The sequence below is a fragment of the Thermobia domestica genome, chromosome 5 (genome assembly GCF_964235325.1).
Source record: "Thermobia domestica chromosome 5, izTheDome1.hap1.1, whole genome shotgun sequence".
NCBI lineage: Eukaryota > Metazoa > Arthropoda > Insecta > Zygentoma > Lepismatidae > Thermobia > Thermobia domestica.
Window position 1 is genome coordinate 160,468,301 of NC_137458.1, and position 26,250 is coordinate 160,494,550.

General features: G+C 34.9%; 1 protein-coding gene across 1 annotated transcript in view; it reads left to right on the forward strand.

Annotated features, from left to right (window-relative positions):
• The window catches only part of LOC145686212 (E3 ubiquitin-protein ligase SHPRH), a 133,897-nt gene extending 107,858 nt beyond the window's left edge, over nucleotides 1–26,039 (forward strand). Inside the window, exons 18-23 of the mRNA XM_081759265.1 lie at nucleotides 1,902–2,102; nucleotides 10,704–10,877; nucleotides 12,104–12,391; nucleotides 20,598–20,705; nucleotides 23,920–24,080; nucleotides 24,730–26,039. Of these exons, the coding sequence (XP_081615391.1) occupies nucleotides 1,902–2,102; nucleotides 10,704–10,877; nucleotides 12,104–12,391; nucleotides 20,598–20,705; nucleotides 23,920–24,080; nucleotides 24,730–24,901 (1,104 nt within the window). The 3' untranslated portion in view covers nucleotides 24,902–26,039. The remainder of the gene's footprint in view (nucleotides 1–1,901; nucleotides 2,103–10,703; nucleotides 10,878–12,103; nucleotides 12,392–20,597; nucleotides 20,706–23,919; nucleotides 24,081–24,729) is intronic.
• Nucleotides 26,040–26,250: the final 211 nt, after the last annotated feature.

The following is a 26,250-nucleotide window of genomic DNA, read 5'->3' on the forward strand; positions in this document are numbered from 1 at the left end:
AATTCAGCAAGGATGATCGTTTTTGTAGTGAACTACCACCAACATAACTAAAATTTCACTGTAACGCACAATTTTTCCACTTGACAAATAAAAGTATCTCCGTAAATATGGTTTCTATCACTGGGTTTTCGAAACAGACATTTCAAAATTCACCAGGTTCTTTAGTTTGGGAGCATATGTTGGAATCCTACCGACTGTGCCACTCCAGTTTATCTAAAACATTGTATATTATACTGTTGGCTAATCAGTAATGTGTTTATACTATAAGCCCAATTACTTGCAACTTTTTATTTAATATGTCCACAGTTTCACAACTCTGTCCTTTGTCAGCTTTATTCGTATGTTCTAAATGTTACATTAATCAATCAACAATTACTTAAATGAGCGTAGATTTAAACCCTTTCAATCCGATTATTAAGAGCACTACTAACTTCAATTCAAACTACCATTTTTTACGTACAAATAACAACCCAAATACTCCATAATTCATAGGTAAACCAGGCGTTTAGATACAGTCTTAGAAAAGAAACCATTCCAGTCCATTCATTAAAAAACATTAAACTAATTCCTAATAGTAGTGTGGATGATAGTTTGTTCGTTTGCAAAGAAAGAAAAAAGAAAGAACTCTCAGTATATTCCAGTTTAATAATTACCAAGAAGAGGAAACGTATAGCAGCGTAAGTTATCTTGACGTACACATTTATAGAAAGAAAGAAGTAGTTCTAGACCAAGTTTGCAGAATGATTCTTGAGATACATAATCAGTATACATCAGTACACTTGAATAAGATGAATGGTAGTATTTTGAAAACTTAGGTTTGCAAGAGAATAAAGATAAGAGAATGAAGTTGAAGTTTTCACTCAGGATTAGCACGGTCAGTGAGTTCAAACTTTTACAATATTACAAAAATACAGACAAATTAGAGTATGATCAAAACCAGGAAAATTCTAAAAGAGCATAATATTGGGTTGGATTACCTTCTTTACCTGAATATAGGTGGAAAATACGGTATTGGAACAGCCGTAGTACACCATGTTAACTTGTAGAAACATTATACAATTAGAAAAAGTACTTTCAAATATGTTTGATGCTGCATGAACGTATCAAACCATGTGTGTATAACTACATAGAAGTGCCGCGAAAAAACATGTTGAAATAACAAATGTAAGAGACGCAAAATACAGATGCGAAACATTGTACGTTGGTTCTTTAGTTTATCCAAACATTTAAAAGAGTTTGACCAAATAATACAATCTTCTAACGCATTAAAATAATAATAATAATAATAATAATAATAAAAATAAAAATAAAAATAAAAAATAAAAAACTTTCACGCTAAGAAATGGGTATTTGATATCTACACGCATCCATACATAAGTATTAAAAAAAAAAAAAAACTCAAGTTAACATAATTTGGATTTCAGTTTTTCTCAAGATAACATTGAATTATTCTCCGTGAAAATGCATAATTAACTTGTACCCTGTGGTCGCAATCAATAAGAACCAATGACACAGTATAAGAGATTAGACACTTAACGTGTGGTATTGAAAATCTCTTACTAGACTGTCAGACACTATAAGACTAGATCAAGCACTACCAGACATACTGTTTCTTTTGGTAATACGTTTTTCTGTGTTTCTGTTATTTCAATATTTTACTTTTTAGTACATGTCTCTTAAAGTAGCCAGCATTATTAAATTGGCAATATCTGTATTCTCAGAATTGCTACTGAAGGAAAGAGTACAGCTCCCGAAACATCTATAGCGTATTTTATTGATAGAGATTTTTTTCATAACAGAATGATACGTCCTTTAGTTAAAACTGTATTAATCCTTAAGCAAATAAATTGATTTTTCTTTTATCAAACCAGTTCCTGTTATCAGTGATTTCTTATTTGCAGAATCTAAGAATCCTCTGGCGACAGTTAAATGATCAAGTTTCTGCTGTAGATGAAGTCAACATGGCAAAACTCCGTTTGAGACTAAGGTTTCCAGATGAGCCTCGTCCCAGTCAGCGACAAAGCGTGAGAAATCCTCTTAACAATCTTAGCTCGAACCTCGAGAGCAAAGTTGAAACTATTTACATAATCGATGAGCATGAGGTATAATCTATTATACAATTAATTTCTGAAAAATTATTTTTAAAAGATGTATTAGTTGAAATAATAATCACGATGGACAGTTATTACAAAAGTGCAAAAAACTGAATTATAGCAGGTATGCAACAAACGTTAAAAATATGTTTTTTGCCTCTGATTATATAGTAATCACTATTGGTTGTATACGTTAAATTAGAAGGTGAGGGTTTTTAAAGCACAGATGATGAAAGTGAAAAGAGAAAATAGGAATCCCTTTCATAGATGTAATGATAATGTATGGAACGTAACACTATTAAGATTAAAATGTATTTTGTTCCTTGAGTTTCCTTCTATATGATAAAATCATTTGCGTTCCACATTGTTTATCTACAAAAATAGTATTTCGACTCCCTTACCTCTAAATAATTGTACCGGATAAGTTTAAAGTGATAAAATATAGATGATTGGACTAAGTGGCATGGTTCCTTAGTCCAGCTTTTTTGGTGATTATATAGTGTAGACGGGATAGACCTGTTCTGTGCGAAGTGGTATTACCTATGGCATCTATCTGTTCTGTGCATCCTCCAAATGCGCTTGATTCAAGTCGTCGAGGTTCTTACTCTCATAAGTACCACCGATATTTTATCTTTCATAATTTTGGTGTTAAAAGGTTGCCTGAGACGCATTACGCCTTTAGAGGTCAGAATTGAGAGTACATTTATTTATTGTGATTTGGAAATAATAATACGAAAACCACATACGCACCATTTTGTCGGTGAGCTTCTGTCATGTTTTTTCGGCAACACCATAATCCCGTCGCTATAGAACTTCTGTGATTTCTGGTCAAAAAATTGTGACACGTGGTTTTCACAGACCTCTTTTGAAACTAACTTAATACCATTCAGGAAGTTCTGCAAAGACAAGACAAACATATGATAGTCTCACTGTGCTAGATTCGGGCTATATGGTGCATATATTAAAATCTTCCAGTCAAGTTTTCTGGATTTCTGACGGGTCGTTAAAGACGTATCCGGTCAGGCGTTGTCAGCGTAGTACATCCTTTCTGTTGATCAGTTCCGACAATTTCTTGTGAATTGTTAGGTTCATTTACTTAAATTGTCGAAAATACATGTCCCAAGCTTATCGTTCTGCCCGGCAGCAATACCTCTTCATGCACAATGCCCTTCCAATTCCACCAAACGCATAGCATAACTTTCCTGGATGTCAGTGTGAGGTCTGCCACAAACTCTGCAGGTTTCTCTTCGACTACGATCTGTTCCGCACATTGTTGTCGTCAGTTATCTACTTTTCATCACTCGGTGATCAAATGCTTCAGAAATGGCTCGAATTCGTTGTGTTTCAGTAAACATTCGCAGATAGAAATTCGATCAACTAAATGTTTTTGAGTCAGATTATGTAACATCAAAAACTTAGAACTTTTTTTGCAGTCAGCTTTCTCCAAATGGTTTAACACTGTTTGGTAATGGATGTTTAGGTCTTTGGTGGTATTATGACTGGTTTCATGTCGGTCTTAGCATAGCCACCGATATACAGGCCTGTGGACAAAAATGTGACGTCATCATCGGTAGGGCTTCCGTGTTACAATGGAGGAAAGATTGAAAGCCCATTATATTGAAAACGGTTGTAACAATTTATATGAAATGTGATGGTAAAACGTTTCTTGATACGAGAAATCGATCTAGCTTGGTCTCAACTTTCGAAAAGCTTGTTCAGTGGCGTTTTTTGACGCATCAAATTGGGGTCGCCTCACTTGTATTACAAAAATAACAAAGAATGTTTACAACATTTTGTGAAAATGCTTTTCTCGTACAAGAAAACGATTTAGGTATGGATCAATTACCTACAATTAGTTTAGTGGCGTTTTCGGGCGCTTCACTTTAGGGGCACCTCAATTATATTTCAGAAAGAACAAACTATGTAAATGCAATTTTTCGCAAATGTATTTTCGAAAGCGTTTTAGCAGAGTTTCAAGTTCCTCAAATTAGTTCAGTGGAGTTTTCGGAACTTCATTTGGCAGATGGAAAAAATTAACTTAAGAAATTTCTTACGATCATCATAAAATTTTGTGAAGCGACATTTTTCGAGCACAGTAAAGAGATTTAGCTTAGTCTCAACTTTCGACAAAACTTGCTTAGCGGCGTTTTCGAGTGCCTCATATCTGGGGTGCCCCCCTTATATTTCAAAAACAACAAAGGATCTTCAATAAATTTTGTACAAATGCGTTGCAGCATACAAGAAAGCGATTTAGTTATAACTCAACTACGACAAATCACTTTAGCATCACTTTAGCGGAGTTTCTTGGGGGCTTCAATTAATTTCAGAATGAACAAACTATCTTTACGATATTTTGTGCATATGCGTTTACGCGTACAAGAAAGCGATTTAGCTAGGACTCAAATACCTCAAATTAGTCCAGCGGCATTATTTGTAGGCGACAAAATTTCAAGTTAAAATAGCTCTCATCTTCATTATGAAATTTTGTAAAACCCCTTCGAGTACAACAAATAGTTTTAGTTTAGTCCCATCCAACTCTCGAAAAATTAACTTCACGGCATTTTAGAACTTCATTATGGGGGTACTAAAATTTTAGCTTGGAAACCGGGAAACAATCTTCATGAAATAAAAATAATCCATTTTTTGCCTGCAAGCTATTCGAAAGGTCAAAGTACGTAAATTATCTGTCTAGAATACTTCGGCATATAATACTACCTGTAGGTCCTACCTCCTGCGTATTTCCCTGCTGTACTATATAGAACCTAATACAATATAGAATTTAATTTACTCTTCAGGCCCCTCCACACACTGTGCGAATTGACAGCGGAATTCCCCTCTCTGGCAAAACTTCATCCTCGCTCTGGAGAAGACAATGTTCATCCTTAGCAGGGATAACTTTCCCCATTCTCTCTATATAGTTTACGTGTGATGATTGGGTGCGTATATGGATGAAACTCATTTTCCCCTCCTGGAAAAAATGTTCAATTCGCACACTATGTCCACAGATACAAAAAATAGTACTTACAGCCAGTGGTGTTATACAAACAATTTAATGATTAGTAATTAACAATCTGCACTGTGATTAGTATTTAACAACCCTTATGTTCTATGTTCTATGGTTACTATGTATTATTACTATATTATTATGTATTTGTATGTATCATTATTTATTCCAGTGATACTATAGTATTAATAAGTAGTTCGGTAGTAGTACGTTGAATTAGCTTAGGTTCTGTTACGTTAAATAATCACGGCCACCATTTCATCATGGAAAGTAATGCCGGAAACCAGCTACGGAACTTTACCCAAAGTGACTATCTACCTTCGTCACTTTGCGTCGTTCGTAAAGTTCGTGCGTATTTTCGCATAAAAGCGATTTTTTAAGTAATAACGTGTATGTCTTCCTGAAGGAATTTGTATTAAGGAATGCAACATCACATATTAAATACGATCTTAGGTACTAGGAGTCTTTCTTGGTGAAAAAGGAAGGGTAAGTAATTAGTCAATTTGGAACCAGGTTCTATATCTGCACGTTACTTAATGATTACCGCCAAGTCATCCATGAGAAAAATAAACTAAATACGCACTCACAAATCTAAATAACCATGATACAATTGATACACCACATTAAGGCTACTTTTCAACAACTTGCATGTAATTTTAAAATGATTAATTTCAAACCATTTACATAATTGCATGGAACAGGTATTGTGCAAGGTGTAGCTGTATGCACTATTCATAATGCACCTTATATTAAAAATTCTACACAAATTCTTTGCAGTGTTTCACTGTGCACACTTTTTGACGTACGATATTCAATTAAAGCCAATTTAAAAACTGATTCATGTTGGCTGTTTACAGTCTATAATAATGAATCTCTCATTCTTTCAGGCTATAGTACACATGTCATTCACTCTGTTATTTTTCCGGTGCAAGAGTAAATAATTGTTGTATCACTTATGATTTTTGCGATCCTTATCGATAAATTACAACAAAGGCAAGACAGAAAGATATTAAGATTAATCCCTTCTATTTATACTGAAGATGAAGCTATGAAATCAATCAAAGATGCTGCTGGAGTTATGAATTTCATATTCATAGATTAAACTAAGTGTATTGACTTTCCTTTTATTTTTAACGTTATCTTCTAATGCTTTTGCCACAACTGCTGTAATTTTGCTTACATTGATGTGTTATATTTTCACAATTTACAATAAAACATCAAACAAGCAAGAATGGCATATTAATAAGACTTTCCTACCGGTTATGACGTATGAGCCTCGGGACGTCGGACCTCTTAGGCCTGTATATCGATGGCTGCAGTCTTAGTCAACTTTCGCCAGCGTATCATCTGCGTTGATCGTCCACTGTGAGGAGCATCTCGAACATCGAAATTTCCAGACTGAACCATCTTTTGGCTGTTGGTAAGGTATCTTGTTCACAAACAGCAAAATTTCTTCACGGATCTGTGCAGCATTTGCTTCTGTATCGAAATAAAATTGTCAAATGTATCGCAGTTTTGCAGAAAGTTCATTCATCTCCATGGTGCAATACGTTACTCTGATTATAAGAATTCCAACACCTTTTTGTACGTCTATTAGCTTCAATTGTCAGCTGTCGAATGACGTTAGGTCTGACCCGCTGCGACTCATGCCCTGAAATTTGGGATACTAAACTCCATGTTCTGCACAAAAGACTCACTACCTTTTTGACTACCTGATATATTTACTAGAGTAACGTGCTATTGAGAAAAGTTGGTATATAGAAACAGTAATTCTATTCAGTATTAATATGATGGGTTAAATGAGTATTTTGTTTGATATTGGTTTTTATTGGTTATAGATTGATTCAATACTAAAAGAAATCAATGTAAGAATATCAAAGTTGGATTATAGGCGTTCCACAGTCATACAGATATATAGTCATCAATCATAATGATACACAAAGAGTGAGAAAGTGGATGACTGGACCGGAACTCGAATCCGGGATCTTCGGCGAACCGTGCTGATGCGTTAACCACTGCGCTACCCAGTCCACTTCCCAAAATAGCCATACATTCTCTCACTTTTGAAGTCGGTGCTCTTTATACAACTAATAATCAACCCATAATATTTACATTTTGAGCTGTAGCTTGTAGCTTTTCATATTCTGTGGTTTTAACCTGAATTAGGAAGTTCGGAAGCTAAGGGAAGTAAAGTTAACTTTAGCATTGATATATTAATATTGTTAACACTTACCTGCATGTTTAGGAAGATGTAACATTGTCAGTATTTTTCTACTAGAAGAAGACCGTTTAATATTTGAAACACAGAAGGCTGTTCAGCATATGTTTCACCAAACGTGAATCCTTCCTCTTGCGCACAGAATAGACTCGCCCGATTTTGGTCAGGTATGTGTGTCATTGTGGTGTGTGGGCTGTGAGAGAGTGTGTTTTCTCGCTGGGCCAAAAATATCGCCCCAATGAGCCGATTTCAGAAGGAATGCGTTGTATAACTTTCTCAACAGTTTATGTTTTCCCACGGGCGAAATTGCCGCCAAAACTGTGTCGCTATTGTAGTCCTTTACGACACAGTTGTGTTTGATCCATCAGAAAGTAGTAGTGTAAGAGCAGGAGTTGTGACATTAGCTTGACTTGAATCAAGAACATGATCGATAAGAATACCGTGGCCTTAGTGTCCGGTTCTCCAACAAAGGGGATGAGAGCACGACCGATACGCAAGCCACCACAAGCATGCAGCAGAAACCTCACAGAATTGCCATGGAAGAGAACCTTGACTTAAAGACAGATGGTGAATCATCTAAGTATGTCTTTGGTAACTGACAGACATATATTGGACAAACGACTGAATCTTTTCAACTTACCGATGTCCACTGACGGGAACGTAAATGTAATGTTTGGAAGTTGTACAAACAGGATCTGGCAAACCAAACGTTACAGTATGTTGCTACATTGAATGAGGCATGAGTGTATTTTCAGGGTGTCTACTGGTCATGAAAGTCATGAAAGTCATGAAAAAGTCATATATTTTGCTTAGTGGTCATGAAAGCCATGAAAAAGTCCTTTATTTACCCAACTGGTCATGAAAATCTGAAATCTCAGAGTATATTTTTATACTTCATACTTTTATACCTCATACTGCATGTACTGAAACAGTTGTATCAGGTCAGTAATTGTGAGAATTTCTCCCACCAGTTAGTGCTGGCTAACTGGTACTTTACTGTCTTCCTAGCTGCTCCCCATTTCATCTTCTAGTCTCTGTAATACAGTAACAACTTTTTACTGTCCAACTTTCTGATCTGCTATTTCTTTACTTCTAAGAAATGTAAATTGTGTATTTTTGGGACTTTAGACTTATGCAAATAATATTATTCGTTTGAGTTTGCAGATTTTAAATTTAATGATCTATTTTTTTAAAACGAGTTTCTTTTATACTTTGTTTTGTCTTTGGGCAGTTCTCTGAGTGCTTAATTTCAGATAAATTTCTGCTAGATGGATAATTATACTCAGAATTAAAACTTCAAATACAGTGTAGAGTGATTCACTGGTAAGAGCAGGCCCGTATTTAGATAAGTGCTACTGTGCTCGAGCACAAGGCGGCAGAATTTTAGATTCTTTCTTTAAGATTCACAATAAGCGATATTTAAGACTAGCAACTCGCATAGTTCCGTGCAAGCACGAGAAAATATGTTAATGTTTTTAATTCGCTCTAATTACAGTAGTTACTAATTAGCTATCTTATCTGAAAAAGTCATCTTCTCCTACCCCCACCCCAAGAGGTGACGATGAACTTAAACATCATGAAAACTGATATCGTTAAACTCAGAGACCTCGAAAACTATGAATTTAACTCTAATATCGGTCGTTTTTGATTACTTTTAAAATCTCGCCCCCTCCCAACCTTACTCCTAGAGAGTGGAGTATGACCTTGAAGTTGAATTGAATTAAAATGTCACTATTTATCTCAGCGACCCCTAAAATTATGAATACTTTGGAAAGAGCTTAAAAGTATATAAAAGTATCCAGACTCTATGTAAACTATAATTTTTTACATATAAAGCTTTATGAAATGTTTTTTACTAAACTCACTATGATCTTTAATTATGTGATAAGTTCAGTCTTCAATTATGTGATAAGTTCTTTAATTATGTGATATTCAATCAAGATGTCCATTTTTGTGTTCACTTTTTTTTTTAAGTTTTGATGTGATACTAGTATGCAGACTGTGAGAAAAAAATATTTGTAAAAGTACCCTTGAAAAAAGAGAAGAAAGAAGGCATCAGACCCCATCCAGGATGAAGGTTCCATTATGAACAAATTCAGTAGGTCTTATCAGTATGTTTATGTACGCTAATTTCAAATATGACACGATGGAAAAGAATTGTATATTTACGTAATTAGTCTTTTCTTGTAAACGAAAATTATAAATTTAATATTCAGAGTACATAAAATGCAGATAAAAAAAAACCTAGCTGAATGTAACGGGACTGTTCACAAGATTTTTTTAAATCTATAGAACCTGGTAAGCCTTAAACCCATACTTGAACCGCAATTAAAAATTTGTTTACTGCCTTTTAAATTGCTCTTGCATTTTAAAATTAGTTGTCAGCTAATCGACATTATGTACATTAGATAAATAAGAACATAATGTGATCTTCATCTTAACCGATGCACCACTGATGGTAGGGGTTTATTATTACTAATGGTAATTTTTTATCACCATGGTCATGAAAATTTGAACAAAAAGGTCATGAAAAGTCATGAAAAGGTCACGAATTTACTTTCTGGTATTCCAGTAGACACCCTGATTTTCCGACTGCGATAAACCAAAAGCCATCATGTTCAGAGACAAAGGCGCCAAACACTTCACAAAGTGAGTCCGAGCACCCAAAGAGATTTTCCCGAAAGGGTTTCTGATGGTTGCTGAATTCTGTCACCGAGGCAAATTGAAGATACACAGGGTGAAGAAGAATTGCAAAATGAACTCGTAGTAGTACCAGGGCGTGATCTACGAGCGGGAACTACCGATAATGTGCAGAAACGTGATTAACATGGTATGCATCCAACACGACAAAGCTTCATCACACACCTCAAGATCGTCCATCGCATTCTATCAGTATATGGACGGAGATTATTGAAATATAAGCCTTAACTTTCAACGAGGTACCTATGATGTCTCCAGACGCTCCAATGGGCTTTTATGGATTTGGACTGCTTGAAAAGACTTTGTTAAGAGGCGTGTGATTTTGAATGGTCTCTGGAAAGTTGTCAAAGATGGATGGAACAAAATCTCCTCGCGGTTCTCCAGCAGAGCCTTCTACAATGGAAATTGCTATTGACCGGATCCAAGAAAACATATCGAGCTCTACCGCACCTGACGCCATAGATTTTCGTAACTATTTGGTAAGCAATGTTTAGTCACATATATGCAGAACAGCTTCTGTACAGTATATAGCAGATTATTATTCACAAATATCTGTTGTCAGGGAACAGAAAGTGATTGTTGAAAATATAATGAAAAGTTTCATACATTTTTCAAGTAACCAATGATATATATTAAGTTTATACCGTTTATCTTTCTTTTTCATATATTATGTTTCATGACTTTATAGTTGCCACCCCATGAATCAAAATTGAAGTCTGAAAAGATACTGGCTCAAGGAGAGTTACGGAAGAAACTTGGACAGCTATTGTATCTGCAAAATCTTCAGAAGGCTGACAGTGGAAGACGTGGAGGACAGAATCCAGAACCATGCCCCATATGCCAGCGAACTCTTAATGATAAGGTAGATTTAACAATTTGTTGATATATTATTGCATTGAAGTATTGATATTTGTAAACCAGTGGTTCGTTTCATCTTAAATGCAGATCATTTTTATTTAAAACTACATTTATGTCCAAATTTGTTCAGAAAAAAATATTTTTCAAAATTCACATTTTATGTTTGGTCTTGAGGCTAAAAAAGACGGATGATTAATGAAAGTGAATGTTTGTGAAGAGTTGTTTGGAATTACAATGTGAAAGAAAACGAAAGAACCGACAAACAGTGTTGTTCATCACAAACTCACATGGCCTGGAATCAAACCAGCGATCCCTCCCACTATAGGTGAGCACTGTACTACTGAGTCCCGTAGATGCTGTTAAGCTTAAAAAGTTAATTGAGCTGAGCGAAGCGAAGCTCTTATACTCGGGTTAGCCGTTTGGTTGTCCGCGAACTCCTCCTAGACCGTTTGGGCGATCTCAACAAAACTTAGCACGCTGATAGAGTATGTCGTGCTGAGTGACAACATAGGTCGAAATCAAAAATCCGATGTACCATCGAGGAATAATCACCGAAAAACGCTTCCTCCTAGACCGTTTGGCCGATCTCAACCAAACTTAGCACGCTGATAGAGTATGTCGTGCTGAGTGAGAACATAGGTCGAAATAAAAAATCCGATGTACCATCGAGGAATAATCACCGAAAAACGCTTGCATAGACTTAACATGGGGAAAAAGTCATGATTTAAGTAGTGTAGTTAGTAGAGTAGTTTAAGCTCACTCAGCTGATTTCATTGCAATCGGGTATATCCATTGCATTCCTAGTTTATTGAATATTGAAATTACAGTTATCAGTCAGCTTTTCAATGGAAATGAACATTCTGCGATAAAAGGAAACAGCGTCACTGCATTTACTGTTTGTATATACAATATGTTATTTTCTTTTCTTCATGATGTTACAATAATAGGCTACACACCATGGTGTAAATTCTAGAACTTTGCTGTTTACTGGTCTGACAAGCGTCATGTAACAGATTACATCATCAAACTTAAGATTTATTGATCTGAACATTCATTGCTTCCAGGATTCTTACCCATATTGTATAAAGTTTGTAGTTACCATTATTTCAACAAAAAATATTCACCTTATTTGCTAACATAATACGCCTGTCAGATTAAGGTTTAGGCAGATTTTTTAAATATTGCGAATAATTTCTTTATGTTATGTGATATTCTTCGTGCGTTTTGCAGTGGGCTGTTCTCCAGTGTGGTCATTGTTTCTGCCTGGAATGTATGCAAATTTTGTTGGTGGAGTACAGTCGTGGCGGCCGACGTAACAGTGTAAAGTGTGCAATATGCCGAGAATTTACTTTCCACAATGAAATTTCATACGTAAATACCAAGGGTGAAGAAGGTGAAGAGAATTCGAGTAAATTCTCAGTGCGGGGAAGCCATTCTACAAAAGTTGAGGCAGTTATCAGAACTCTTCTGATAATAAAAGATGAAGATCCAGATGCTAAAGTTCTTGTATTTTCAACGGTAAGACCCTAAGATAAACCATATAAAAAAACAATATGTGGTGTTTCATATACAGAAGGTTGCCCATGAAAAAATAACCGCTTTCACAGATCCTTACGAAGGGCGCAATTAACTCCTGATACGTCCCGATACATTGCTGGCTACAGAGAGGCCTGTACTTGATAACAATATCAGTTGAGCATGATCCTTGGAACAATGAGGGTAAAAGTGAGAGGTTAATTTGTGGACTTTCCGTCGCTCATTATAGACACTTAGGAATAGTGAAACAGTACAAAGAATAGGGTTTAATCATCAGCAAAGCTGAAACGGCTCTCATCATCCGACAATGTGTCCAGCACGCTCCTGCGGTATGTGGTTGGCTGGAAAATGTGAAAAGAAAAGGGTCGAACCCTCAATACGATATGCGCAATTGGGAGTGCAGTGTCACAGGACAGTCCTCTTACGCAGAAAAGTTTACCATACGACACAGTGTCTCGAAAGAAACAGTTTCCAACATCATCTGGAAGAACCTCTCATTAGAAATGCGTCACCAATGGCGCGGATACTACTTCACAGTCACATTTAGGAGAGTTTTACAAACGCCAGAGAACTGTTCGAAACATACCTGGCAAGGGTTATAATAGGTGGCTCTACCTAGATGAGAACAACAGAGTTCGATCCATTTTATACTGTCAAACTGATTACAAGAACCGTTCTCACTTTGTGTTGCTGTTCAAGGAAGAGATTGTCAAAAGATTTCTGATCGTAGAATGACTTGGCAGTCGGGGAACGTTGTCACTTGTTCGAACAGCAAAGTCAACGTAGCTCACTAAAATAACATCATTGATCCTCTGTATGACACACATATTCCCCCACCTGTACGGTGCCACAGATGAATGAATCCACATGAACAAGCCTTCTGCCATACCGTTCGATTATCCCAGTCGTTTTAGGCAAGACGGCCGAAGAGACGGGAATTCGAATAGTCTCATCCCTCCTTGTGAAGTCCACGAACACCTCACCAATGACCTACTATAAGTTTCTAAAACAAACACTTGCTCGACGCCGGCCTCATACTTTGCAAGATCTGCAGAAAGATATCAAGGTGGTATGGGAGACATTTCCTTTTCCATTCTATCATGAGTTCGCTACAGTGGAAATTATGCTGCCTAGCAATCATTCGGGCCCGTAGCTGTCACATCAAACACAATCGGTGGTGCAAAAAGGGGACTTACTAACCAGGTAAGTGGTTTACGGATGACTATTTTTTATCGTGGACAACCTTCTGTATTTACTTCAAATTATTGTGTTTAACTTCTTGGCTTTAAATCTTTTTCTTTCCTTCTTCTGTTGCGCATATTTCTTGTAAAATCTGCTTAATTAAAACTGATGCGTACAAGCCAGACCTGAGGTGGAAAGATAGTTCCATGTTTCTTCTAAATCTAGAGCGCCAATGCCAAAATGTTAATTTTCTTCTTGTTCTGTTCTTTCTCTGGTGTTTTGCAAAGTAATTTTATTAGGTAATGTTTTGATTTCATCAGTGCCTTTTAAATATCTGTAAGGTAGATAAGTATTTGTTGTAAACCAGTTTTTTGTAGGTAACCTCTTAATGGTATCTTCAAGAAAAGAAGAAATAGTGGCCAAGTGAGATCCACACGGAGTTCATACAGAAGTGTTAGTAAAATTTCCAGTACTTTCATCAAGAAATCTCTGCAAGAGTTTTTCCGCGGAAAATAAGTTTTCCAAAGGTTCAGTTGTTCAGTTTTTCAATTTTAGAACCCTTGCATCTAAAGAGAAGAGCAACGTACTTTCATAAAGTGATTCGATCTTCATGTGAGTGGTTTCATTTATCAGAATAAGTAACTGCAACAGTGCAGGAAAACTCTTAAAAACGCAATTAACAGAGTAGGTCCACTTACCACTTTATAAAATAGTAATAAAGATGCGTCAACTACTTTTTTTTAAAAATAATTAAATGGGATGTCATTAATTATTTCCAAATCCCAAAAATGATTTAAAAAAAAGAAAAGAAAGAAAAAAGATTAATAGAATATTTTGTGCTGATTATATGTCATTTTCCGTATTATTGATGATGATAAATCACTGCAGCATAAGACAAAGCAATGACATACGCTTAAACTTAATTTCTTCTTCATTCAATAGATATTTTCACTTAAAAAGAAAGGAAAGAAATCATGTAGGCGTCATCGCTAGACTAAATTATTGGCCTGCGCTAATAAGTAATTTTAAAAAAGGAAAGAAAGATAATATACACAAAAAATAAAACAGATTATTATTGTGAGGGAAGCTTTGCAAACACACAATTTAAACACCCTCACACATAAATGCTATTATGCTTATTAGTCTAGTATTCGCTTTCAATATCCATGTATATTTTTAGAGGATATGTTTCTCCCTTCATTCCGGAAGAAAGGAATCCGGAAGCGATCATGGAAGGCAAATTATACAAGAAAGTAATGAAAACATATCACTTATCTTTAAGAAATTACATTATTACAGGGTGTCTATCGGTCACGAAAGTCATTAAAAATCACGAAATCAGAAAATGGTCATGAAAGTTAAGAAAAAAATCACGAAATTTAGCCTTTTTGTCACGATTTTTTTTTTTTAATCTACAAATATAAGTAGACACTGAAAAATTTTGCTCTATGAGACGTCAAAATTCTCCGCCAAAAATGTCTATGCTCGGCTTTAGACGCTACCAAATTGCAAATAAAGCACGGTTCTACCGCTTGCAGGAAAATTCGGTCTTATTGCATTCAAGTTCGCCCTTGAGATTGTCCTTCAGCTGGCATTATTGCGAATCGTATCGCATCGCCGAAACCACCTACGCATCTAACCAGTTTATTCAACTGTGAGAAGACACCAAGTGTTTATCGCTCCAGGGAACAGCCTTTGAAAGTAGAGATAAGATAAAGATAAGTGCTAAAGAATATAGGTATTGTTGTTAGTTTTTGAATGTTACGAAATTTTACGATTTGGTAAAGAAAGGATCACGAAAAACAAAATTTCGTTTGGGAATTTTAGTAGACACCCTGTAGCTGAATGCTTATCAGATAGGAAGAAGAAGCAGAAGTAGGAAGGAAAGAAAGAGAAAGAAAAGTAGCTTTGCGCCAATTGGGCACTAGTGTGGAATGCAGTCATGTAATAGTATTGTTGCAAGATTCATGTATTTCAGATGGAGGAACTTGAAATAAATAGCCTGGGTTGTATGGTTGTAACATACCCCTTTTTCCGGTACTTTACATTGTTATGGTTTTGCTGTTGTTTTGTTTAGTGGCCCCCATTTGGTATAATCGTGCCATTAATGCAAGTACACGTTTTATTTGTTTTTATGGGTTAGTTATTACTGTTAGTTGTTAAAATGTTTCTTCACTATGAATAAAAACTTTCGGGGGACAAGGTTATTCAATAACAATAACTGCACACTTATTCAATAACTGTACACTATCTCCGTATATAACGTATATTAACTATAATTAATTTCTAACAGTAATTGGAATATTTCTAAATTTTCTACGTAAAAACATATAATGAATGTGTTAAATTTTTAGTAACTAAAACTTACTTATAACATTGATCGTAAACATTCCGCAATCGATTATCGGTGATTTGATCTTCTTTGTCGAGTGCTGTTGAATTATGGGTAGAAAAACTAAATATGGCGCGTGGCAGTATTCTCACTCCGGAGTGTTGAAAAGATATGATTGGCTGCTCAACTAGGCAGAAGTAAGTAATGGGTATAAATATTTTGAATTTTATTTTGAAGAATTGGTAATGTAATTGAATATATTGTATCTGTTGATAATCCATTAGATTCTCAAAATTTAAGATGGTAATTATAATAGTGTTTACGTTCTGCGATAGGGAATATTTCAGAATCGTGGGGTTTGTAATGGCCAAGCAATGCATGACGCTCTGCCATAACGTGTTGAAGCAAGATTAATGACGCCGTAGAAACTTCAGGAGAAATTCGAAATTTGGAAGCCTAAATTGGCATTTTAGGACCAACGTGTATAAAATTTCTTATTTGGACTAACCTATGCTAAATTAGACAAAAGAAATTTCCTGAAGTCCTATCTAAATTATTGATAACCTGATTTGGAACGACGAAGCGTCATTATTACCATGATCTCTTCGCCATAAACGTGGAAGGATCTGGTAGGTTTGTTGTGTTGTTGGCCGAGGCATTCTGGAGCCGGCCCCTGTGTTTGCACGGAGAGGTAGGATCTAGGACAGTCTGGACTTGCTACACAACTCATAACAGGTAACGTTAAAGTTTACCTTCTTCCTTTAGTGGGAATTATTCCGAACTGAACTACCCTAATACATGGTACCAATTCCGTTTTAAACTCTGGAATATTGGAAGACATTATTTACTGGGAAATTTCATTCGTACGTGTTAGTGACATGACAGCTATGTGTGAATAGTGTCTCGTATTGGGTTACGCATCTACTAGTCTCATCGTAATATTATCGCCAATCCGCTAATATTATTATCAAAATTTCTATTATGCATTAGTACAACTATAGAATTAGCTTCCAGTACGAAAATTTTACCGGCTTAATTCAATGACTTAATTCGAAAGTTTAGGTTAGCTTCGGTATGGTCAACTAACTTGTCGTTTTTTTTTTTTTTTCTAACTGATGCGATGTATCAATTGATCCGTATAATTAAATGAAATACTAATAGTATGATCAGGAAGGTACTAAACTTTTTTTTTTTTTTATTATTTCATCTTCATTTGTATATAGTACATATTCATTAATAGGGATAATCAATGTAGTGTTTGTAAAATGTGACCCATGGCATAGGAGCCAGTATTATAATATGCTACACATATTTGAGTTATGAAATGATTCCTAAAGTGGAATGATGATGTAGTATACGTATGGGCACGTGCGAGGAACATTTTATGCTATCATGTTATTTCTAATTCTTCCTTTGTACTCTCCTGAGTTAACAGAGTCGTAAATGGATCAATGCCTAATACTATGAAACAGTAGTATCCAAACATCGCATGAATATTGCCTCACTAAAAGATATTAATTGATATTGATATGTTTGACCTAAAATATTAACTTATATTGATATGTTTGACCTGCCAGAAGACGCTATTAATAATGTATCATGTATCTGTTTATTTTTTTGTTCTTTTCTTCCTTGTACTGGAAAGCTATGAATATGTAAATTTTGTTACAATACTAACGTGGTTATTGAAATCTATGTAGTCATAAAATGTGAAAACCGAAACAATACAAAGTCAAGATATTTGAAAGCTAATATATTCCAGAATCAATGACCTTTGTAAATTGTAATTCGATTTTTTTTCTTTCTTTTAACCTTCTTTCTTTGAATCAATAAATGATAATCTCAATTTTGAATCTATAATTCCATTCCAGAAATTCATATTAAATATCTAGATTATTTGATAGTAATAAGGTACATTTTAAGATTGTGTCGAACATGTGCTAGGTTGCACATCGACTAAAATCTCATTGAGGGTCCACCGCTACAGCAAGAACCTGTGATAAATGTTAAATTCTCGTTGCGCATGTAAATTAGAAATCATTATTGATCTTCATTCTGAAATTTTTTTTATATTGGGTTAAGTTAGTCAAGCTACTGAATCTTTAAAATACTTTGAATGTTTTTGTATCCAATCTAAGATTTTGCTATGACGTGAAATTGAACGTTACATGGTAATAGCATGAGAGAAAAAACATCAGGAAATAAATTTATATGTTAATTAGTAGGAAAGTCATAGTAAAAATACAGGTTGATAACAAAGAAAAATTTATGAATAAAAACTAAAAATGAAATTATGAGAGATAACACAGTATTTATGCAAAATTAAAGTAAAACAAACAAATAAATAAATAAAATAAAATTGCAAGGATGAAAATAGGTTTGTAGAAATGGAGTCAGTGTAGACGGTTAAGTAAGGAGAGCGGTTCGCGGATAGGATGATAGTGTACATATTACTTTGAGTTAAAGTTAACCAGAAACAAAGAAATAAATTCAGCCCTTCTATAAATAAATAATAATAATAATAAAGCTCATCGATAACTTCAAAAAACGAAAGTTTTCGTTAAATATGGCGTATGCTTTCCTAAAGACTTGTTAGTTGGTTCTTTCACTTGGGGATAAAATTAGGGATATAGGGGTGGATTCATGCCACCTTAGAAAAAGAATATATTTAGATATACTACCTTGACATAACTAAATAGATCCCAGAGGGCAATACAATTTCATCGAACGAATGTAAACGGCCACTGAGTAAGATAATCGTAGACTCGAGATCGAGTCTTCCGGGACCAACGACACGTCTGAAACATGCGATCATTCGGAGTACAGGGATTTAACTATCCAAATCAACCAATGACATCTCAGCCGAAGTTAACAGATAAGCATGAACCGTACCACAACTGACAAGGAGGCAAAACTTTACCCTCTACTATGTGCAAAAAGCCACAACAGTTTTGGAACAATATTGCAGTTCTTGACAACGGTCAATGGTGAGTGTGGAAGCAATCGATTCAACACAATTCCATCATCCTACGGTAAAATACGTCCGCGTAAGTGTTACAGTATGGAGTGTAATTGAGAAGGGTGGTCCTAGTAACTCTTTTCCAATGAGTACACATCAACACTGCGAAATACATTGAAGTAATACAAGATGAATTGCTACTTTTCTTTGAAACAGACCAACTGTCCGGGACGCAAGGCAATTCATGGATGGCGGGATACCATCTCATGGGACAGACTTGAAAGAGGCAAAAGTTGTTCAGATTCTAATGTGCGCTGGACAGTTTCTCGATATGAATTCTATAGAAAATGTTGGTATCTTCTACAACTAAAATTGTACAAACGGCTGCAAAGACCCGTGAACAAAACGTAATTGCTTGAGATACACTGTGACGAATGGTACAACATGTCACAGGATGTCATCGATGACTTACTTTATACCATGCCACGTACGGTTGAAGTTTTATGTACTGCCACAGAAACCTCCACCAAGTACTAATTCCAGCAGGAATGGTTCCTTCTGTGCACTGGTACGTAGCAACGACTGCAGGCTTATTTTCTGGGTATCTGTTTTCGTTATGAGAGTAGTATGTCTCGTAGAAATTATTCGATTTTCATAGATCATGATTTGTGCGTGCTTCGAGGCTATCCAATAGTGCCTATTGCTGGAGGTTGACAGAAAGAAAGGCTCAGTCCATCTCTAAATTCAAAAAACGTCTCATAATAAATTCCGTAAAAACAATTTTCCTTATATTCGTTGGCGATAAAATTTGACGTGGAAAAGGTTAAGGTAAATTTCACCAGTTGCTTGTATGTAAAATTCACGACATTTCTAGTTGAAGTGAGCGTAAACAAGTCTGTGCCCTTCGACTCAACATACGTGCGCACCCCTCGTCCATTCCCCGCGTGTGTATTCCATGATAACACTCGTCCATGATAACACATATATAAGTGATCTATCCGATTATAAAGAGACTTACACGTGCTTTCCTCCAACTTTAGGAAATAAGCCTGTGGGGTTGAAATTCATCAAGAATGAGGGAGTAAAAAAGGTAAAATCTACCCCATTGTACAACTTTACACCTTTTCACTTTTATTATTATCATTATTATTGAAGTCTTGTGTAATAATGCTTTCATTATTTTCTGGTATATATGTCACAAAAATACAGAAGACAAGACACTCTTTCTTGTAATGTATATAGATGGTTTAATTTCTGTTTTTGTGTGCTGCGTAAGTACGTAAAATTTATTGTATATTATAGATGTGATATGATAGATGATGTATTATATTGAATAAATTTATTACTTTATATTTTAATACACAAGAGGGCTCTTGCCAATAATTGTTACTGAAATTATGTGATCCTTTGTTTTGTTTTATGTTTTTTAGTAAGAAATTATGTAGATATTTTTAACACTTAGAAACTTTTTTTTTTCTTTTAGTTTTATTATATGGGTAGTAAGTAGAGTTAGTGTACGTTCATTTAAGTGATGTACAGAAATGCACTTCTCTTAGATTTTGTCATAATTGTTCATTAAGTTCATGTGATACGGACAAGGTAGTGTATCAGACACTGCACTGACAGCTTGTGAAATCAGATGTTTTAGATATGAATTTTAAAAAGAGAATTCAGTACAACTTCTTCATTTGATTATATGTTTCTTGTTTTTCCAGTGGAAGGATGTTCTGAATGTTTTGGCCAAAGCTTGCGGAGATAATAACATTTCTTGTGTTCAGCTGCAAGCGGGAAGAATGTTTAAAGAGAGGTTAAATGAATTCAAGGTAAAGATTACAAAGTAAAGATTTGCTCAAAATGGTAATTATTGCAAAATGAAAATTCTTTCCTAATAGAAAGTTCCGTGAGGGATTTAAAGAAAAAGAAAAATATACATATATTTATAAGAACTGTATTATATTTCGTATGACATTATGATTAATAAACTTGATTTTTTAGTAGTCAAACACAATTCAATTAAATTTAGACGAGCATGAAACTATTTAGACAGAGAATGTGATAAGAAGATAAAGCACACTAAATTATAAAGTTGTGATAAAAAAATACGGCGATTTTTTTTTAAAGCACCAACAACCATTCGATGTAATTTGTCCAATAGCCTGATATGTTGAGATAGGCAGCTTCAAGTTGGAACACGCTTTGACTTACCAGTCAGCCTCCAGAGCGGCTAGAGTAAGGTTGTGTTTACCGTGTCTGTCGTGCATCATGGATTTCGAACAACGTGTGAACATTAAGTTCTGTTTCAAGTTGCAAACAAGTGCCAAAGAAACTCATGAAATGTTGAAATTGGTGTTTTACGATAATGCTGTAACTGTGAAGACTGTTTACAAGTGGTATGATCGTTTTAAAAGCGGAAATGAGTCGGTAGAAGACGAGCAATGTTCGGGACGTCCATTAACCTCAAAAACAGAAGAAAACGTGCAAAAAGTGGCAAAAATTGTTCGTTCAAACAGACGAATAACTATTCGAGAGCTTACCGAAGAACTTAGCATCTCATACTGGTCCGTGCAAAGCATTTTAATCTCCAATTCGCAAATGAGAAGAGTGAGTGCGAAATTCGTTTCCCGACTTTTGACTGACGAACAGGAATTTTTGGTCGATAAAAAATATTGGTGTTTGTCCACATCCACAGTATTCTTCGGATATAGCACCATGCAACTTCTGGCTTTTTACCAAAATTAAAACCATGCTTAAAGAAAACGTTTTGACATTTCTATATTGAAAGGGTCACGACAGAGCAACTGAATGCCCTTCCAAAAGAAGCCTTCCAGGAATGCTTCCAGTCACCGATTCAACGTTGAGATAAGTGCATTGCTAGCCAACGTCAGTACTTCGAAGAAGATTAAATCAAATTCCATAAAAGCTTATTCATTTGTTTCTAATAAGATTATTCACTGTATTTTTTGATCACACCTCGTGATAAAAGTGGCTAGTTCTGTAGATCTGTGTGTAACAGCGAAGTAATGAAGGACAAGACCTACGAACAAAGTGCGAACCATACTCAGTTTATATACAACGTCTTTATTCCTAGCAGAACTTAATATATATGTGTGTACATCATATTTTAAGATTAATATAATTACTCTGGAGGATTCAAAATGGCTGGCACCAAATAAATAGCGATAAGTAATTTAGACAAGTTCAAAGAATACTGACATGAAAACCCAGCCATTTTGAATCCTCCAGAGTAATTATATTAATCTTAAAATATGTGTACACGTATGTTACCGTCAGGCCGAAAGGGTTAACATGTGCAAGCAAGAAAACCTCAATGTTTCGAACATTCCTATAACAACAACAATTCAGCAGTAAAATTTTCGGTAAGTCTATCGCGAAATAGCATTTCAATAGTGCTTTAAGTAACAACCACCTGGCAACACCAAATAAGGAATGATAACAGAACAGAACTGTGACCTTCGATGTTCCAATGTGAGAGAGAATCTCTCTGCTTAAGCACTGCAAACGCTGTTCTAATGATCTTTTTCAAGTCTTCCTAATTCTCAAATCTCGATATCTAATCCCCTTAGGTATGAGATGGCCAGAATAGGAGTGCCTGCCTCTAATTCTCTTTCAAACTAGGAGAAAGTATCTTGATTTGTTTGTGTTTATCAAGATACAGTCTTGTTCAAGAAATCGTGGGTACACGGATTTTCACGGAACTCATTAATTCCATTCCCCAACTTTGATTCAGGTTAAAGGTCAATCAACAAGACATTAATCTGTATTCTTTGATTACCATTTCGTTTCCTTATCAGGTGAGTACAGTTCAATTAACGGGAAAAGTTTATAAATGGAGGAGTCTATTTAGTTATAATACGCGAATGTCTGTACTATATAATTAGGAACTATTGTCTTCTACACTAGGTTGTTACTATAATCATAGGCTGCATAAGCATTCCACTTTCTGTTGTACAAACTAATTTGATGTTTTTAAGTCTGCCTAGTTTATCAAGTTTACAAGAGGACTAATATCGTGGATTAACTGTGTAAGAGGAAAAGGAGGGAGTGTGTGATTAGGGATCCTGGGAAGAAGTATTACTTTGAAATATACGTCAAAAGTATTATGTACTACTTACTCATTTTTTGGCACGGAATAAGTATGTGGTACTATAATATTAGGTAAGCTTCAATGTGTTCTTCGAGATCTTTAACAAACCACTTTAGATAATTTACAGTTGCTAATGCTGTCGCCTTTGGTGCGAGAGGGCCCGGGTTCGATCCCGGTGGGGGCACTCGGTCGAAAGAGAGTAACAGCTTTTTCAGGCCAGCCATCTTGAGTGAGGTTTTTCCTGAGTTTCCCTCATTCTCACCAGGCAAATGCTGGGATGGTACCTAACATAATGGTCCCAGGCCGCATCCTTTCTTCCTTTCCTTTCATCGGATAGTGTGCTCGTCGAGGAACGTGACGGGCTAAATGACCTTAGATGCCGACAGCCCAGAAATCTAATTTCTAATTCCTAATTTAGATAATTTACCACCGAAAGTGTTCATTGAATTCCAATGGAAAGTGGCACGTGAGCTTGGCTGATGCAAGAAGTTTTTAATTTTGCCATTACTTGTGCTTTGTTTTTAATGTTTTGTTTTGCTTTTGCCGATTTTAAATGCCTGGCAAGCATAATTAAAGCAATTAGCGCGTGTCGAAATTTTCAGGAAAGGAAGTCTACGTGCCAAGAATGCTACTTATTCCATATAAGTGTGCTATCTCCTTAAAGCGACTACAGTATGTTGTTAGGCTTTCTTTTCTAACGACAATTAGCAAGGCACAAGAGAAAATATTTAGAATCGCCAGATGAGCAAAGCTATTTAGAAATCCAACTTTTTTTTTTTTTTTTTTTTTTTTTTTTATCCATTCAAGCAGACGAGCAACTAGAAGCAAATATAGGACATTCGTATATTTATTTTGAAATACATTTGCAGACAATTATGTGCAGTATTTAGTTTTCAGGAATATTATTTATTTGCTTTCTCTTAATAATTTAGGACAGAAATAAGGGAGTGACAGCTCTTTTACTTCCTGTACGCTTGGGAGCTAACGGATTAAATCTTATAGAGGCTACACATGTGCTGCTAGTCGAACCAATACTGAATCCAGCAAGCGAATTGCAAGCTATAGGAAGAATTCATAGGATTGGTCAAATAAAGTAAGCTTTTAGTCGTCTCTTTGCACGCAATTATTGTGCTTTAATGAGCCATTAACAATATTTTGAATACTAAGTTCGTTACTTCCTATTTAGTTCATTTGATAAAGAGGCACTTTATTTCCACTGATTATTAGCTTGAAATTAATGAGTTTCAAACACTACTAGTATCAATCTAAATTCTAATTAGTTTGCAGAAGAAAAATTTGTTGTGCATGCATCTTGAAAACTCTGTATCCACCTCACTATCAAAAGCTGATATTCTTATTTGTTTAAATTTGTTAAACGTATATACATTTTTCACTTTTTTATAGTCTTCATTGTCAGATTTTTTAATATACGAGTTTGAATAAGGAATGTAAAAGATCAATGGGTATGCATTTTCTAATAGAGAGTATTTGCTCGAAGGAAAACGTGTCTTAAGAATTATTTTATTATTATTTATTACTACTACTACTACTACTACTACTACTACTAGGTTTTTGACTCTCAAATAGCGAATAGGTACTTTCTTTCTGTACCGTTAATCTTTAATGGCTCTTTCATATCAGATCAATATTATTTACCAAGAACTCATATAGCTTTATTTAAATATTTCTAAATATAAACTGTTTTCAACATATTTTTTTCCCTAAATTTTTGTTTTAAATAGATCTACATGGGTGCACCGTTTCCTCGTCCGAGGTACCATCGAAGAAAGAATGCATGAGGTTCTCAAAACTCACAAGACACAACAGATGCACAGTAGCCACAGTACTGAAGAAAATACACTAACGTTGAGAGATCTAAAAGAATTGTTTACAGGTGATCAAGATTCTAAATGAAACTCCGACCGAGACTAGATGCATGACATACGATAGTTAATTTTTGATCAATACGAATGTACGTACAATCAGAATCTTACATAAACAGTTTTAACTTTTATATGTGGGTTGCGCTGTATACAATGAGACAATAGTTATTTTTGTATGTAATGTATTTTAGCATGTTTTTCTTTTCACTCGAAGTGGTATACGCTAGTAAGGAAAGAAAGCGTATGAATTTCTTTGTAAATTCTTGTTTTTGAAACAATTTGTGCTAAACACACAAATGTACCAGAAACATTATGTGTAGTAATAATACTTTTATATCTGCCGATTTCCATGAACGTTTCAGATACGTTAAATTTCTTTGGATTTTTAAAGGGCACCAATAAATATTTGAAGGTGTAATATTATAGAACTTCTACCAGATTTGATTTACAATTCTCTTTCTAATATCTATAGCTGAAACAAATAGTACAATTTGAATATGTAATTGTTTGTTCAGTTCTTTGTTACTCCAGTTCCAGTAATTACATTGGTTGTATTGCTGGATTGAACTTTCTCTTAAACAGTGTTAAAACATCTGCTGATTTAAATGAAGTAGTAGTAATGAAATTATGTAATGGGCGCACACATAAATGACATTTACAGAGTCATTTAAAAATTAATTTAGTGAATTTATCATAACTTGAATTTTTACTTAAAAGTAAGATCAATAAGTTTTCCGTAAGAGTTGAAAACGGTATAAAGAAAATACAGTTTTGTACCATACAAAACGTTTAAGGAAAGCTACTGTGTATACAGTGAGAAAAATATACTGTCTGTATTAAATCAAAACGTTTCTAGTTTTATTCAAATTAATTTAGATTATAATTATTGTAAGATACAACATCTGCATTTCGCGAAATTTTGAATTCTGTCACGTTTTATACTGTGTGTGAAAATAGTGTCTATTAAACAAACTATCACGTATCATATATCAAATAAATACTGCCTGATGTCACTGCCAGCAGCACTATTTTTAACTAATAGAAATTACGCTTAGTTATATGGATATTCATTATGGTTTGCATTGGAATCAAATTTGGTATAAAAAATGAATTAACCAAGAAAGTTGATGGAAATTGAAGATTATTTGAATAATGCATATCAGTATCCTTATATATATATATATATATATATATATATATATATATATATATATATATATATATATATAAACTCTTGAGAATTATTTTGTAGATGTGTCCCAGAGTTGGATTGCCGATGAAACCACAGTATCTATTAAAATTCAGGGCAAACACATTATACCTCAAGCTAAATAAAGTGAAGAAACAAACTGAAATATTTGTCAGCTTTAAGAATTTTTA